General features: G+C 37.6%; 2 protein-coding genes across 6 annotated transcripts in view; one reads left to right on the top strand and one right to left on the bottom strand.

The window, feature by feature from the left end:
* The first annotated feature begins 242 nt into the window (after window positions 1-242).
* Window positions 243-11,904, top strand: LOC111145360 (heterogeneous nuclear ribonucleoprotein H3). 5 transcript variants are annotated; one of them, XM_022500222.1, is made up of 10 exons: window positions 243-445; window positions 5,402-5,536; window positions 6,067-6,205; window positions 6,726-6,865; window positions 7,364-7,450; window positions 7,762-7,877; window positions 9,346-9,481; window positions 10,247-10,342; window positions 10,425-10,517; window positions 10,661-11,904. In XM_022500222.1, the coding sequence occupies exons 2-10, from the start codon at window positions 5,425-5,427 to the stop codon at window positions 10,735-10,737; spliced, it is 996 nt and encodes a 331-aa protein (XP_022355930.1). In that variant the 5' UTR covers window positions 243-445; window positions 5,402-5,424; the 3' UTR covers window positions 10,738-11,904. The 5 variants fall into 5 exon arrangements, with proteins under 5 accessions (XP_022355930.1, XP_022355926.1, XP_022355929.1 ...); XM_022500218.1 differs by having other exon boundaries at window positions 277-445; window positions 6,726-6,910; XM_022500221.1 differs by having other exon boundaries at window positions 410-426; window positions 6,726-6,910.
* Window positions 11,905-13,908: 2,004 nt separating this feature from the next.
* The window catches only part of LOC111145359 (RUN and FYVE domain containing 2), a 54,662-nt gene continuing 50,857 nt past the window's right edge, over window positions 13,909-17,713 (bottom strand). The window contains exons 17-18 of the mRNA XM_022500216.1: window positions 14,627-14,704; window positions 13,909-14,535 (exon numbers count right to left, since the gene is read on the bottom strand). Coding sequence (XP_022355924.1) covers window positions 14,392-14,535; window positions 14,627-14,704 — 222 coding nt within the window. The 3' untranslated portion in view covers window positions 13,909-14,391. The remainder of the gene's footprint in view (window positions 14,536-14,626; window positions 14,705-17,713) is intronic.

Genomic DNA, 17,713 nt, shown 5'->3' on the forward strand with positions numbered 1-17,713 from the left:
CTGCCACTTCACATCCTTCCAGAGTGGGCAGAAAGGTAAGCTCTGAGCATTTAACAGTCTTACAGTAATCCGCGTCTTTTTCTAACTGGACGAGCTCGACTATTTTCCACTCCTTCCCCAACAAACTGGACAACCCATTAGCACGCAAGCGCATTTCTTGCCGTAGCGCCAACGCGGGATCGGATCTCTTATCTCGCGAGAGTGGGCCGGCCAGTCTTCGTTGCTCTCGCCCCACCCCCTCCTTCTCGCTCGCTCTCTCCCATCCCCCCAAGCCAGTCTCTCTGCTGCGCAGCTCCCTTAGCTGTTGCCGCTGCTGGAGACGGTTGGAAGAACCGTTGTGGCGAGCGCTACACGAGGCGAGCGACTTCTTCCTCTTCCCGACCGACCCCGCGAGTACCGGAGTCGGCGTTACTGTCGCTCGACAGGGTATCTGAAGTAAAAGGGGGTAGGTTGGGCTGGTAGTGTCGAGAGCGGAGTCGGGAGAAGGACGAAAGAGAGACTGGGAGGGGGTGGGGGGGGGAAGTGTGGAGGTCGCCGCTCGGAGTCGGCCAGACTGCGCCTCCCAGGCGATCTCCCACTTCAGGGAGGGCGGCCTGCCGTGGGGTGGACTTGCTCGGGTGAAATTCAGTGAACGAAACTGAGGACCGGAGTGGGGGTCATCCAGCATTTCCCCTCCTTCCCTGCTGGTTTGGCAGCCGCCATTTTGGGTACGGTGGCGCGGCCACCTCGGCTTCCCGCCCTTCCCCTCTCTTAATACTTTTTGCCACTCAGCTTCCGAAAACTGATTTAGAAGGCCGGGGGGAGGTCAGAGCACCCCGGAAGGGATGAGGGTGGGGAACGAAGCGAGCAGGGAAAGGCTGGGCACTTGGATGGGGGAGGGCCTGGGCTGGCGGGCGCGCTCCCGATGGAAATGGCGCCGAATGGGCCTGGCCTCCCACCGCGGCCTCCCTTCCTCCGCAGTCTCTGCTGGGCTACCGGGGCTGGCGGGACTGCGAGTGACTTCTGACGCAGATTCCCAAGATGAGAGAGGCTGGAGCTGGGGGAGGAAAGCCAATGGCGACGAAGGCGCTCAACTCTCAAATCCAGGACAAAGGAGGCAGACGGCCTCCTTTGTAATTCCGCCGCCCGGTGGCGAAGGTTTTAAAGCCAGGCTTGGCTGCCGGACGGAGAGGTGGGGATGAGGGGGGGGGAAGGGGCGTACTCTCCTTAGCTCTCTGGTCTCTAGGGCCGCTAGATAAACGAAAAGTCTCCGGGGAGGAATAAAGGACGCTTAGCCGGCCCTTATATTCCAGATTTGGAACTTCGAAAAAGAGTACGTACTCATTTTCCAAAGGGTTTTTTTTATTTTTTCCTTCTCACGTTTATCTTAACCACTTGATGGGTAATTGTTTGTAAGCAGTAAAGCGGGTGACTTATCAAATAGGAATGTGAAATGGGCCTATTTCAAATAGGTCGTTTAGGACTAGTTAACTGTGTTAGAGCTTTCTGAACTTTTGGGTGGGGGTGGGTGGTTTAGCAATGGTTTTGTGTAGTTTGGCACATACTCGGTTATAATTTAAGTAGGAGTTTTACCTTTGGGAAACAGTTGTTAAAACACAATCAGCGATGGCATAAATTTGTGTAGCAGTTGAGTTACTGACTTTCCAATATTAAATCTCCAAAGGTTACATATTGTGCAAAGAGGCGGTGGAAGTAAAAGATATCAAAATACAGTTAGCGTTTATTTTACTTTTGGTAGCTAAGCATGTTTTTTTATTTACTGTAGGACTGTGGTAATATTTTGACCCAGAAAATAAGCCTACCTAACAAAAAGAAAGTCCAGTCATGTTGTGTGATGATTTTGGGTCCTTAGAACACAAGAGAGCTGGGTCTGTAATTTTCCTTGAGTAGGTACAAAGTGACAGGCAGCCTGAGAATACGCTTCCAATAATAGCTGAATCCCTACAGGAACTCTTACTTTTTTCAGCCTTAAAAAAACAAAAAAACCTTCGTAGTATTTAAGACGGTCTGGTTTGTGGTACCATTTGGAAAAGCCCAGTTTCCTGTAAAATAGTACATGATAAAACCGCTTTCCTAATTGGATTACCCTAGAAACCTTTTTTTCTGCCCTCTTCTGCATCATCATCTGGAATCTGGAAATCCATCTGATTGCTGATTGCCTTTATATATTTTTAATAATCATGTTCTTTTTTTGGTGTTCTTATTTTGGTAAATAAGTAGCTGAGCTGCAGTAGGTGATGGTAACTTTTAGAAGAGAACTCTTTTATAATTTTAGACTTCACCTCATTTTAGGTATTAGTGGTGTGTCTACTTTTTCTACTGAAAATTAAGGAGCAAGCACACTGAAAAGAGAAAATGATGTAAATTTTTCATTTTAGCTAGACATATCACCACTTTTTGCCAAATTCCGAAGTTCATTATCATTTTTTTAGGACCATTGGGGTACCATTTATTAAGTTATTTATTGGTGCATCACACCCTAACTACATATTATGCTTCAGAAGATAGTCTGTACCTCTGTGTTACAAAGGAATTTGATGTTTCATTTGATCTGTTAAGAGGTGCTTAGCAGCTTTGAGATACAGTTCACATACTGTAAACTTACCCATTTAAAATCCTACATACGTGTACTTTTGTGACTGGCTGCTTTCACTTAGGTTAAAGTTCTGTTCAAAACTGACTACAGTTATCCTAGTTCAACTGCTGGTATTTTTAATTGGTGCTAACACTTGGCAGTCTTAAAACAATTGAGATAGTCATGACGTTGTTGAAAAGAAAGTTTGAGATGGATTATCCTGAATAATTAGTAAACTCTGGGTAGTTCCGAGACAGCTTTATTAATGTATTAGTGCAGATGGTCTTTTTGTATGCCTTCAGAGTTTGTCTTGGTTTTGTTGAAGGAGAATTCTAGAATCAAATTTTGAGTTTTGAAGAAGTCTAGTGTGGCTTTAAGTTTTGTGCTCTTAAATGCATGTGGGGTGGAGAGTCATCCTATAAATAGTTTGTCTTCTGAATCTGGTTAATTTCTCATCAACTTAAAATTGTGTTAACAGTATAGTGTGATTTTTTTTTTTATAGACTTAATACTTGGTTTATAAGTGTCTCTGGTATGGACTGATCCAAAAATCAAAACTAGTTTGCTTGCTTAGTGTTTCTTGGAAAGGGCTAAATTTTGTTTTAGTAAAGTTAATTTCCATCCTTTTTTGTGTTTTTTTTCCCCCAGTGTCTTTATATTTTAGAAAGAAATGGGCTAAATGATAAAAAGTATCACATTAAGGTCTTTTCACAACAGATTAGATTGGTTTTGCTAAATACTTAATGTTTTCCGTGAGGAAGTAACGTGATGTTATCTCCTCCACTTACTGTTCTATTCTTGAATTATCCTTAATAGGAAAGAGTTTTTGTTTTGTTTTAAATTATTTTTGTTTGGCTTTTTTTTTTTTAAGTTTGGAGTATGTTTTGTTTTGTTTTTAAGAAAATGGTAGAGATCTTCAATATATCTCAGCTTCTTTCCCAAACTGATTGAGGGTCTACTTGTTTCGAAACTACTCCAGAACAGTATTTTTTTATCTAGCTAACACGTGTGATAGTAAACATTGCCCCCTGCCCCACCCAAATCCTAAGGAATCTTGAATCCTTAAGCCTGTGTTGACTTTGGAAACCACTTGTACCTATCCTTACTTGCTTTCAAGACTCAGGATAGTTTTCCGTCCTTTTAAGGTTCATTTATTTATTTGTTTTGTGGTCTATTGCAGTAATTTTACAGGAGGGGCCCTTAAAATCCAGTAGCAATGGCTACTATTGACTGATTACCATGTTCCAGACTGAGCATTTTAGGTCTTAAAACAGTCTGGAGAGGTACGGGCACCACTGCTGTATTTTAGAGCTGAACATAGAGGTTAAGTTTGCTTTAATCAGCCAGTGAGTGGCAGAATAGGGATTCAAAATCAGGTTCTCTTTCTCCCTTTCTCAAAAAAATTAGTATGTTGTTTAGGTGCCTGAAAATCATTTGTAACGTCTGATAACAAAAATCATAGTTGTCCCACTTTGGATTTCTATGTCTAGAGTGACTCTCAGGACTTCTAAAAAGCAAAACAAGTATGAAAGTTGATTTAAATGCAGAGGTATTTGATTAATAAACACATTTAGAAAATTTCAACCTTAGGTTATTTTGAATGCACATATTCTAGGAAAAAAAATTTTTACTCTTTGCAGATGCTCCCTCTAACAGTTGGACCGATATAATTAGATGGTATGAAATCAAATATTAGTGAACACTGTTATGAATTTATCTTGAAGCATAAAGGAATCAAGTGAACAAATTGTTTTGTTTACAGGGGAGGAGGTGGTGAGGGAAAGGTTTGAAATACTCAGGTGAGTAGGATTCCTACAGCTGCTTAGTGAAATTTGTAAGGTCTGGTAAGTTTTTGCAGCTGAAGGACTTCTGCCTTAGCCTTTTTGAAGTGTTCTGGAATTCTAAAAGAAAGGATTGTTGTTGTCTTGTGGGAAGGGAACTGGGTGTGGATGGGTTCTTTCTGGAGGGCTAGGAGGGCTTTTCACTGTACCCTAAAATACTTCTTGAATGTGACTGTATTAACGTATTTTAAAATTTGTGTTTAAATGTAAAGCAGTGAGTGAACTGATTTTGAATGTACTATTTCCAATAACTTCCCAATAGGTGGCTTCAAAAAACACCCATACTGTTGGAAAGCATTCACTTTTGGGTGTAATTTTACCTCAGTTTTAAAACTCACGTAATTAACTCATTTTAAAACCGGCTTTTGAGGAGTGTTGAGATTTAGTTAAAACAGAGTTGAGAATTTTTCCTCCTTCAAAAACAATTTGATGTGTTCAGAACTAAAAGTGCATCTAAAAAGACTTTTTAAAATAATGCCATTTTTCTAACCTCAAAAAAGTACTCTTTGAACTTCTGACTTAGGCTCTTTCTGTGAATGGACATTGGTGCAATGTGCAGCTTTGGAGTGATTAAGTTTTTTTAGAATTTACATATATCAAATGAATAATAAGTAAAACCTGGAGAAATGCGCATGAAAATTAGATGAGGGAAAAGCTAGAGTTGATATAGATGACAGAGTCAGGAAATAGGGAGAATCTGAAGATTGATATTGTAATTGTGTAAATTTTCTTAAGATTGGGCATTACATAAAATTTGGTCCTTTGAAATTGGGTACTTTTTGGAGAGAAGGGTCAGGTATCACTTACTTTTCCCAGTCTTTTTGCCTACCCCGGAGTGGGAAGGGGTCATGCCGCTGAACCGTGGCATTGTCAACAAGCCATATGTTATATTTCCTGTTGTGCACCACTGAGTGGTGTTTCTTCAGTACCTGTAGCAAGAGTATATTTTGATTGACTGCTTTATGTGCTTGTTTATTTTTTATAGCATTTAAATCAAACGTTATTGAGATGGATTGGGTTATGAAACATAATGGTCCAAATGACGCTAGTGATGGGACAGTACGACTTCGTGGACTGCCATTTGGTTGCAGCAAAGAGGAAATAGTTCAGTTCTTTCAAGGTACCTCTAGTATTAGTCAAAGTTTAGTAGTATTTTAATTTTGTATTTTTATTGTAATACTCAGTTTTTAATTTGTAAAACCCATTTGTTTTGGGGACTTTTTGAGTATGATATCTTGGTTAATATATTAAGTTATGAAATATGCTCCAGTTAATATTGAATACAGAATGTGTAGAATATGTAAAACCTAACTAATGTGCAGTAAACTTAATTGAGAGTAATTATGTATGATGAAATGAACCATGAATTATCATATGGAGCATAGTTAAATTTAATTTAGCTTTTTTAATGTAATATAGGTGAGCTTTTAGTGTGTAATTTAAAAAGACTGGTTGCAAAAAAAAATGTAATCCAATAATATTTGAAAAAAAATCTTCCGCTTGTGTTATGGGGTGATGGGAAACTTAAGCTTTTTTGTTTTGTTTTTGTTTTGTTTTGTTTAGACTTGTTTTAAATATTTGATTCAGATGGGAATGTTTCAGCCTTTAACACTGTTCCCCTTGATGGGGTTATTTGTCCTTGGGTTAAAGGGTTGGAAATCGTGCCAAATGGGATAACATTGACGATGGACTACCAGGGGAGAAGCACAGGGGAGGCCTTCGTGCAGTTTGCTTCAAAGGAGATAGCAGAAAATGCTCTGGGGAAACACAAGGAAAGAATAGGGCACAGGTGGGGATGGAGAGTTTGGGATGGTGTTAAATTTTTATTTTTGGGGGTTGTGGGTCACTATTGCTTAATGGGGGGGTTACAATAACATTTTTCTGGGGTAGTTTAAAAGAATTGATAATTATCTAAATTTAACTTGAAAACTACGGATTTGGGTGGGGAATTAATGCTAATAGTTTGCTTAAATTAAAATTAGATTGTTTCCATTTCTCTGTAGGATGTTGATAAATGCTTTTGTATAATCAGCTGTTTTCTCTAAACACCTATCATGTACTAAAGGAAACAAGCTAAAAATATATTTATATTACATGAATTGTTTTCAAGTGACTAATTTGTCTATGTAAAACTTAAATATTAATTATTTAAGTTTGTAGGTATAAAAATGTTAATTTATGGTGTATTTCGGCAATTTAAATTGGGTTATGTATCTAGATATAGAAAAACTTACTGAATTTTTGCCCAATATCTTACTTACTCTAATACATTTATGCTGAAACCTGTACCTTAAACCATTTTTAAATAGGTATATTGAGATCTTCAGAAGTAGCAGGAGTGAAATCAAAGGATTTTATGATCCACCAAGAAGATTGCTGGGCCAGCGACCGGGACCATATGATAGACCGATAGGAGGAAGAGGGGGTTATTATGGAGCTGGGCGTGGAAGTATGTATGACAGAATGCGACGAGGAGGTGATGGATATGATGGTGGTATGTGTATCTAATGAACAAAGGTTCTGTTGTCATTTTCTTAATGTTCCTGACACTTTGTCAAGAAATACAGAAATGGCAGTAATTTCAGTACCTACTAGGTTTTAAAACCTGTTCATGAAAATAGCCAGCTATGGGACTTGATTGATGCACATATTGGCACCTATATAAGTTATACAGAAAGTAAAATGAAGATATTGGCATATTTTGACGCTTTTTTTATTTGACATCAGGATGAAAGTTAATATTGATGGCTTAAATATATTCTAGGATTCTTTTTATTTCCACTGATTGTTACTAACTGCTGCTTTTTTTACATGCACCGAGTTGGGAGTTGTAAACTTATAATGATAATATAACCAGACTACTTAACCACAAAATGATTTTATAAAATGGTTTATAAAATTTATCTCTTAAAAGTGTATTCATGTATTTTCTCATTAAATTACACAGGTTATGGAGGTTTTGATGACTATGGTGGCTATAATAACTATGGCTACGGAAATGATGGCTTTGATGACAGAATGAGAGATGGAAGAGGTAAACAAATATTAAAGACATACTCGTTTTTAGGTGAATGTTAAATATTTGTTTTACAAAACATTTAGTGGTGATAATTGGTGATTTCTATGAAATTGATGGATTGAGCATTTCAGTGCATACCTGTGTGGGGCTTTATATAGATGTATACTTAAAGGTAAATTCTTGATTTTGATGTTCATATCAACTCCTAAGATTAATTGGTCAAAGAAAAAGGTATAAATAAGAAAAGGTATGTATCGGGAGTAAGTTTGTTGAAATGCTTCACTACATGTATCAATGGATTATAATTGGAAATTTTATTCTCTTAGGTATGGGAGGACATGGTTATGGTGGAGCTGGTGATGCAAGTTCAGGTTTTCATGGTGGTCATTTTGTACATATGAGAGGATTACCTTTTCGTGCAACTGAAAATGACATTGCTAATGTGAGTGATTTTAGTAATTTTATCAGTAATTTTTCATTTTTATCCTGGTATCTAGTCTTGAAGTGTTCTTAATGTTCTCTTCTTTTTCTTTATAGTTTTTTTTTTCTTTATAGTTTTACATCAAATGCCTTTAATAGGAAAAAATACACATACTCTTATCTGTACTGGTTAATTTTTTTTTTTGTCCATTGTATGCTGACTTAACTAGGATTCAAGGATTCAAGGAAGTAGATTCATAAAATCCAGTTAAGAATTTAGGGAAAAGATTTATCAGCATAGAGTGTTGCCCTTGTATCAAATTTTGAAGGTGGAAAACGTACAAAGTGAAAAAGGTTTAGTTGTTTGGTTCAGCTTTGTAGCTACAGAATGATTACAATTAGGAGCTGTGAAAATAATGGGAATAGATGCTACTGCTTACTTAAAACTGGTTGGTTTCAAGTTGGTTAGAGTATCTGCAAACTTCAGCCCATGTGCATCTGGTCACACCCATTCATTTACCTATTGAGTAGTTGCAGTAGAGATCTAGGGACCTGCAAAGCCAGGACTATTTACCTGGCTCTAAAAGAAATGTACCTGTAGATCTTACAGGGAACTCATTGGTCCTAAGTTCCAGGTGCCTGTTAGGATTGCTTTAACCTGATAACTTGTGATTTACAACTAAGTGATACGTTTTGGGGGTATCTATGTACAGTTTGTGTCAATTTGTCAAATTCCACTGGTCTGAATCATAACACCTAAATTCTTTGTACATGTTTCTAAGTCTCTGGTTACCTATTTATCCTTCAAACGATAATTCTGAAATACTTCCTTGGGAGGAGTAGGAATGGAGGACTTAATTCTTCTCCCTCTCAGTGGTAGGGTATGAGATGTTTTCATTTGTTTAGAGTAAACTGTGCTCTGGGTTAGATTCCCTCCGCCATTATCACTTAGCTCCCCTGCCCCTTTCATTTAGCTTATTTTATTTTATTTATTTATTTTTTTTTAAGATTATAGGGATGCCTGGGTGGCTTAGTCAGTTGGGCAGCTGCCTTTGGCTCAGGTCGTGGTCCCGGCGTCCTAGGATCTAGTCCCACGTCCGGCTCCTTGCTTGACTGGAAGCCTGCTTCTCCCTCTGCCTGTCACTCTGCCTGCCTGTGCTCTCTATCTTAAAAGAAAAGATTATATTTATTTATGTTTAATTTAGCAAGCAGAGGGAGAAACAGGCTACATCATGAGCAGGGAGCCTGATGCAGGGCTCTGTCCCAGGACCCTGAGCTGAAGGCAGACACTCAATCGAGTGAGCCACCCAGGCACCCCACAACTGAGCTTATTTTAAAGAAATAATTTTTTTGCATTTTCCTCTATGTTTATGGTCCTAGAATGTTCGTAGTTGTTAGCTTTGCAATACAGAGCAGTAAAAAGGTTTGTTTTAATGGATGAGGGAAAACTAAGGTATGTGGCAATTTAATAAGTGTTTTCTCTTATTTAGTTCTTCTCACCACTGAATCCAATACGAGTGCATATTGATATTGGAGCTGATGGCAGAGCAACAGGAGAGGCAGATGTAGAATTTGTGACACATGAAGATGCTGTAGCTGCCATGTCTAAAGATAAGAATAACATGCGTAAGTATTCTTGGCTTGCTATCTAGTTTCTTAGGTGTGAACTTGTTTATAAAATAACATTTGTAATTTCTCAAATGTGATATGCTACAAGGTTTGTAGGTAAGTAACTTGGTAGTCATTGGGACCTGAAACCATATGGCCTTCTAAGAAGTTAAGACCATTCGTTTGGGGGGGGGGGGGCGGGGGGGTGTTTGAAGAGTTAATTCAGTCTCAGTACTTGACAGGTTATCCAAGCTTAAGTTATTAAAGAGGGAAAATAGGTATATTACTAGCATGTGCTTGAGTTCCCATGCCATTTGCAAATCAGGACTTTTTAACCCATCCATCAAATTAGTTGGCTGTTATTTCTGTATGCCATCAAACTGGTTTTAAACCATTAAATTTTACCCAGACCAGTGATTCGTAAATCTGGGTACACGTAAATCACTTTGTAGTAATCTTTCATGGACATTATTTTCATGACATGATTTGAATTCATCTCTTTGGACATGGAATGTATTTTAAGCAGCACAGTAACTGGTTCTGAAATAAGGAATCAGCCCTTTTTATATAGATAAGGAAATGGAGGCCCCAACCACATTTTATGTTTTTAGCATTGTACAATTTGAACAAAACATGGTAGGTTAGGTTTTAGCCTCTGGCGTTCATCTTATTACTGCACTAGGAAGTATGTAAATATATTCCCAGGTTAATATTAGCTAATTATCATTTTATTGATAAATTTTGATCCATCATTCCTTCCTTGTTACTCTCTTTGTCTTAAAGAACATCGGTACATTGAACTCTTCTTGAATTCTACTCCTGGAGGCGGTTCTGGAATGGGAGGTTCTGGAATGGGAGGCTACGGCAGAGATGGAATGGGTAGGTAAAGTTTTTTAAATGAGCAGAGTTACACATGTAGCAGTCAATCTCACATTTTTTTTTTTTCTTTTTCTTTTTAAAGATAATCAGGGAGGTTACGGATCTGTTGGAAGAATGGGAATGGGTAACAATTACAGTGGAGGATATGGTACTCCTGACGGCTTGGGTGGTTATGGTAAGTGTCATTGGTTACTGTGGTTTGATATGTTAGTCCCCATGTGTGCAGACACTTTTAAGTTCATGTATTATCATCAATGAAGTATGTACTGATAGTTCCTAACAAGTTTTTTTTTTGTTTTGTTGTTTTTGTTTTTTAAGGCCGTGGTGGTGGAGGCAGTGGCGGTTACTATGGGCAAGGGGGCATGAGTGGAGGTGGATGGCGTGGCATGTATTAAAGCATAACCACCAACATAAAAGTCCTGACAGTAGCGTCTGGTCTACTAGACTTTCTTACAGATTTAATTTCTTTTGTATTTTAAGAACTTTATAATGACTGAAGGAATGTGTTTTCAAAATATTATTTGGTAAAGCAACAGATTGTGATGGAAAAATCTGTTTTCTGTAGGTTTTATTTGTTGCATACTTTGACTTAAAAATAAATTTTTATATTCAAACCACTGATGTTGATACTTTTTATATACTAGTTACTCTTAAGGATGTGCTGCTTTCCTAAGATTTGGGTTGATGTATTTTACTATTAGCTCTACAAGAAGTAGTATAGTGTAATTGTAGAGGACAATGGTTCACCTTTGCATAAACTACAAGTCTTATTAATAAGCAGACATCTGGAATAGAGCTTGGAAAATAGTGTAACTTTTTTTTCTCCTGGACAATACTGTAAATATAAAAACCTAAAGATGAGTGTAGGTGGCTTCAGGAGTGTAAATTCAGCTAATTTCTATTTTAGTCATTCTTTTCAAATGTCATTTATCAGGCATAGCTATGAAATGTTGAAGATCTTGAGGTATTTGGATTTCTGAATATTCATAATTGTGTTACCTGGGGATGAGAATGTTGGAAGTTTAAAATTCTAGCCCTAGATTTTAGAATAAATTCACTCAGCACTTGACTGAAGTACCAAAAAATGTTTCCAAAAAAGTGATAGTTGTAAGTTATCTCAAAATGTCTTAGACTAGGTTAAGATTCTCAGTGACATGAGAATCCAGTATAAGTACAAAAATATTTACTGTGGAGTATAATTCTCACAGCTGTATTTTCAGTTTTTCTGCCCAATATAGCATATGGTTTCTCAATAACTGTATAAATGATTAAACAAATGTAAGAGACAAGTCCATGTGATAGTTTTAATTAAAATGAGAGTCCTGGAAGTTGGATTTTGCATTTGATCTCTGGAGTTTTAGAGCCATTGTATTAAAAAATACTATGTGTAGCAAAGAAAAGGTGCTTTTTACTTTTAATCCCTTTGATCAATACGGCTTTTTCCCCCCAAATTGGCTAATGGATCAAAATGAAACCTGTCAATGTGAATTCAGTTATTGACCTTGTTACTTGTTTTTGCTAGAAATGTTATTAATGTAATAAATATCAACGTGGGAGATTAATAGTGTGGCCTCTGTCCTAGAGTGATTTGTGTCGGTTACTGATTGTAAGATTGTAAATCAGATTGGTGGAAGATATTCTAAGGGAACATTAGACAAAGTGACACCTAAGGAGTGATTTCTACTGTTGCAGAAAGAAGAGGTTCCACTTAAGCTAACACAGCTATCTGCTAAAGCAGAGATCCATCTTAATGTTTGTACCCCTCCTAAGTTATCCACTTAGATATTAGACTAATACCACTTACCTTTTTTTTTTTTTTAAAGATTGTATGTGATTTCCCAGGACCTGCTCTATTAAAATCTTTAAGTAGTAAAGGTATAAAAAGTTATAAGCGCAAGTTGCCCTTTGAAGGGCTAATTTTTCATAGGTTTTATTTGGTTTATAAAATTCACATTTTAAAACACTGCAGAGTAGAATTACAGTCACAATTCCTTGGCACTATGATAGATAGCATTACTGTGGGTAGTACTGGCTAGATGAAGGAATGGTATGTGAAATTCATGAAGATAAATACTTTCAATGAGGGCAAATCTTGAAGATTAGAAAGTGTAGGTTCACAATACAAATGAAGTTTTATAACAAAATCCAACATTTAGTATACATGGCTCTTAAATAAGAACCCAAACTAAATGAAGCAAATTGTATTGCTATCATAAAAGCTTGACTACAAAAAGCCCAAAATCAGTGTTGATAAACAGGAGTTTTGAATAACAAAGAATTTAATGGGGGACTGAAAATCATGGTTTATTTGTTGAATGAAACCCAGCTTTGGAATTTAAGCAAAATCACATTTTAAAATTTGTATTAATAAGCACAGTAATAAAAAACACAGTATTTGAAACTTCATAGTTGCTTATTCTCATTTTTAACAATCAGAAAAATGTTAATCATCCCATCAGTACAAAACAGTTCAAGAATATAATTCTTCTCTTGACAGTATTTCTGTCGGCATTCAAGAAAGACCACCTAAAAATCTGTACAGCAGTTCGAACTGAAGACCTCAAAAGCTTAACGGGATTTGGAGAAAATAAATCCTCAAGTAAAATACTGATTTCATACTTTGGCAATTTAGAAAATTAATTTTAAGCCCTAGTGAAAGTATATATACTCTAAGGAAAGGCTCCTACAGAATAAGTAACCCCATCTTATGTGGGGGGGGGGCATGATTAATTTACTAAATGTAATGCTCCTAGGAGTAATCAAAAATTACTATCTGACCTGTTTGAAAGGTTCACAGACTTAAAGTGCATGGCTGAAGTTAACACGAAAGGGGGGAAAAAGGATCTCCCAAGTGGTGATGCTATTCAAAGGATTAATGAGACGGGTAACCTTTTACATATTCTTGGTGTGCTACAAGAATGGTAAAATGGGATTAGTGTTTGACTCTTTCATGCTGGAAACAGACCATGTATTTCGTGGCAGGGCTGAGACCACATCTTTATCTGCTCAGGATCCTGGCTTGGAGGCGCTCAGTATAGAGTGAATATTTCACTCTATACAGAACTGCAGTAGTGGATCACTACACTGTAATGCTTCCTAAAAGCTACTGGAATGTAAATAGAATAAAATTTTTAATTACTCAAATTCCATCAAAGGCAAACTATTTTAGATTTCTCCTTTGATGCTTAGAGGAGAATCAATCAGCCTGTAACCCCTTACTATTAATAAACATTTTCTTCCGGGGATGGATTTTTTTCTTAAGAGGTGTTGAGCCCTCCCTAAAGTTCGGTGAGTCAGGTATAACATGGAAAGATGTGTAAGTAATAATTTAAAAGACTAGTTCAACTTCCTTTCAAAATAAGGAAAAAGTTGAGGTAAAAAATACCTCTTTAACCTATATCTGAAAATACCAATAAATACATTGATTAGAGGAAGACCAAGAGGAAATTTTTACAGGATAAAATACTGGCCTCTTCTAATGCAAAATGGGCAAAGGAAGTGGGGCAGAAAGGACAAGTTATTAAGGATGAAACCTTAGCAAGCTAATGAAAAGACTGTTGAACTGGAATATTAATACTTTTTTTTTTGAATAGCAAATAGTTCAATGTATTTCTGATCTTTCTGAGAACTGTGATACTTTAAAGTGCATTAAGAAAATTACAGGCACCATCAAATACCAACTTGACAATTTGCAGAGTAAAAGAATCTGAACCCCTATTTTTAAGAAGGCCTTTACAAAATAAGGCAAATGTGTGTTAGCTCTGCTATCTGGCCTTTTTTTAGTGGTGTTATAAGTTATATGACTGTTACATCAATTAGGAATTAACAAAAGTTAATTTAAAGCATGCCCTGTTGAATGTTCTTTTTGAATAACAATGAGCTATTCTACAGCTTCTAATTCCCATGTGCTGAATACGTGGAAGATAAAACTGGTACCAGTACAGTCTGAAAGCTGCTTAAGAAGAGCTGGCTAAATACATCATGTACATGGTTCATACATTAACCATTCATTGTAGGTACTTTCATACAAAAGGACTTAGTCTGGAGTCTTACGGCAAATTAGATGAGCATCTCTGGATCAGCAGCGCATGACAGGAATCACAAACCCGTACTGGCTTTGGTGAAGAAGGCAAAGGCAGTTCGTTGTCAGAGCAAGCATTACAGAAAATTTCCCCACAATTTCTACAGTGGTGCTATTAAATGGAAAAAAAAAAAAAAAAAAAAAGTTAAATTAGAAGTCCTGTTTGCATCAAGTCCTTCAGACTCACTTCCTATCTCCCTTACCTTTCTCTTAGAAAGTGAGAATTCAGTTTCACAAAGTTTACAATGTGTTGCTTCCTTGTCTTTCAACCAAACCAGTCCCTAGAAGAAGAAGCATGAAAATTAACGCTAAAGTTAACATTAAAAATTATACATGTGAACATTTTCAACCAAAAACCATCTAAGAATATAGAGATGACTTGGAAATGAGTCCTTTTCTTTGAGAAATACTGAAATAGTTGGGAGAATTAAGTACGTGTGGGATTTGCTTCAAAATAAAATGGGTGAGGGAGAAGGATAGTTGAATATAAATACAAGAAAGGCCATATACTGTGAAATATTGAAACTGGCTAATGGGCTAGTTTTTCTCTATACAACTGTTTGGACATTACCATTATCAAATGTTTAAAAATTTAATTAATGGGGGGGCGCCTGGGTGGCTCAGTGGGTTAAAGCCTCTGCCTTTGGCTCAGGTTGTGATCCCAGAGTCCTGGGATGAGACCCACATCCAGCTTTCTGCTCAGTGGGGAGCCTGCTTAGCCTGCTTCCCTTCCTCTGAATTCCTGCCTCTCTGCCTACCTGTGATCTCTGTCAAATAAAATCTTAAAATTTATTTTTTTTCTTTTTTTTTTTTTTTAAAGATTTTATTTATTTGACAGACAGAGATCACAAGTAGGCAGAGAGGCAGGCAGAGAGAGAGGAAGAAGCAGGCTCCCTGCTGAGCAGAGAGCCCGATGCGGGGCTCGATCCCAGGACCCTGGGATCATGACCCGAGCCGAAAGCAGAGGCTTTAACCCACTGAGCCACCCAGGCGCCCCAAAATCTTAAAATTTATTAATGGGAATATTCTTTAAGGAAAAAGAGCCCTAGAGATTATCTAGTCCAACAGTAAGGATACATTTTCACTATGAAATGCATAGTAATTTGGTAATATGTATTCCATATACTACAATAAGTCCTTAAAATCTGAAGAGAATTTGGAAATCACATTAGAATTCATTAGAGGAGACTCACTTTAAGTTTTACATGGCTATTAATTTCCCTTAAATTCTATAACAAATGTAATGGCTACTGTGTAGATGAGTAGAAAATGTATAAGTCATTAACAGGTGAGAGAGAACACGATACCTGAAATTTCTAAATTGACCCATTCTTAACCCATCTAAGATCCTGGCTAGGAACATTTTTTCCCTACAAAATCAATTCTGTATAGAAGACCCAGGTGAAGGAAGTCTTCAGTGCTTCTGTTTAATGCCATCACATGTTCCATTTTAAAACAGTCAGACTAAGTCATGTTGCTGCTGCCAAGGAACCAAGTATAGTTGACCCTTGAACAAATGGGGATAAGGGGTGACAGCTTCCACATCAACAAAAATCTGCATGTAACTCTTGACTCCCCCCAAAACTTTTCATTTAATAACTTGTTGACCAGAAGCCTTACCATTAACAGTTAATATACTGTATATGTATTACATGTATATTACATATACAGTATGTATATTATGTATGTATATTACATACACATGTATATTACATACTGTATATGTATTACATGTATACATATACTATTGTATTCTTAAAATCAAGCTGGGGGGTGGGGGCAGGGCCTGGTTAGCTCATACCAGACACACCAGTAAATAATAAAATGAATTGTAGAATTTTTTTAAAACTAAGATGGGACCTTAAAGGTAATCCAACGCAACTTGTTGAATGCTATTAAAAAGGAAAGTAACTTCCCAAATGTCCAAAAGCCACCTAGTGGAAGCAGCTTTGCTCCCTGCCAAGCTATACCTTAAGGGATGGAGAGCCTGCTATGAAGCAAATTTCCAAGCAAAAGTAATCTTTCTGACATCAGGGCTTGGTCTTGAGAATTATTTTTTTTATAAGATTTTATTTGACAGAGTTCGCAAGTAGGCAGAGAGGCAGAGGAAGGAGAGGTAAGCAAGGTCCCTGCTGAGTAGAGAACCCAATGTGGAGCTCAATCCCAGGACCCTGAGATCATGACCTGAGCTGAAGGCAAAGGTTTTAAGCCACTGAGCCACCCAAGTGCCCCTTCCAGAATGTTTACTTTTTTTTTTTTCTTTCTTTCTTTTAGAGTTATTTATTTGGAAGGGTGTGTGTGAACGGGGAGAGGAACAATGGTAGAGGGAAAGAAGCAGGCTCCACTGAGCCCAGAGCCCAATGCGGGGCTTGATCTCACAACCCCGAGATCACAACTCAAGCCAAATTCAGTGAAAGTTTGATGCTTAACTGAGCCACCCAAGCACCCCTAGTCTTTTTTTTTCATTTGATTAAACTTACCCTTCCCGTCTCCCAAGGAGAAAAGCTATACAGTGCAGGGTAGGCCTAGTGTGTCAGCTGGAAGAGACCTCAGAGATCAGTACCTACAGTTCCCATTTTACAGATAGGAAAACCTGTCCAGAAGGCTAAACCTGTCCAGAAAGCTAAAGTTGCTTCCTCAAGGAAACAGCTGTTTTCAAGCAGAGTCAAAACTAGAAGGGAGCAAGCTATTCCTCTGTAAACATGGCTATTATTCTCTGCCTAATTCCAGAATGTCAGTGACCCAACCACACCGTGCCAAAAGGATATTAGAGGATCCTTCTCTGGAGAAACTCACCTGCCACAGAGAAAATTCCTGTAGATACTAACAATTTGGAGAGGGTACCCAGCAGTTTGCTATTAACAGATTCTCTATGGTGAGGCCTACCAGTCTACAAAAACCCATTCCCATCTACCCAACCACCACACACAGGGCTTTTCAAGAATTTTTGTGCCTTTACTGAAGTGGAATTTTCCAACATTTAAGGAATAACAGGCATGAGGTGCTTGAGCCAAACAAACCCAGGAAGGGAATTCAGAAGAAAGGTGGTAGCAAAAGAAAAACTATAACGAATATCCTCAGAGATAAAATGCAGGATGCCATTTTTAAAAGGAAAAATGAGTAAATAAGGGCCTGAATATTAAAAATATGGTAGCAGAGATTAAAAATTCTCCTAGAAAGCTGCACCTGAATCTAACCAAACCTTTACATTTAACTTCCAGTTTACAGGCAATAAGAGAACAGAGGAACAAGTTTAAAATTACTGTGGGCCAGCAGATAAAATCCAGAAT

The sequence above is a fragment of the Enhydra lutris genome, unplaced genomic scaffold (assembly GCF_002288905.1).
Source record: "Enhydra lutris kenyoni isolate GAN:26980312 unplaced genomic scaffold, ASM228890v2 scaffoldscaffold12, whole genome shotgun sequence".
NCBI lineage: Eukaryota > Metazoa > Chordata > Mammalia > Carnivora > Mustelidae > Enhydra > Enhydra lutris.

Bases quoted from the DNA above. Each gene is read 5' to 3' on its own strand.
- LOC111145360 (XM_022500218.1), top strand. From the start codon at position 5,425: ATGGATTGGGTTATGAAACATAATGGTCCAAATGACGCTAGTGATGGG. The intron at 5,537-6,066 runs GTACCTCTAGTA...CTTGGGTTAAAG, and splicing joins AATAGTTCAGTTCTTTCAAG to GGTTGGAAATCGTGCCAAAT. The intron at 7,451-7,761 runs GTAAACAAATAT...TTATTCTCTTAG, and splicing joins CAGAATGAGAGATGGAAGAG to GTATGGGAGGACATGGTTAT.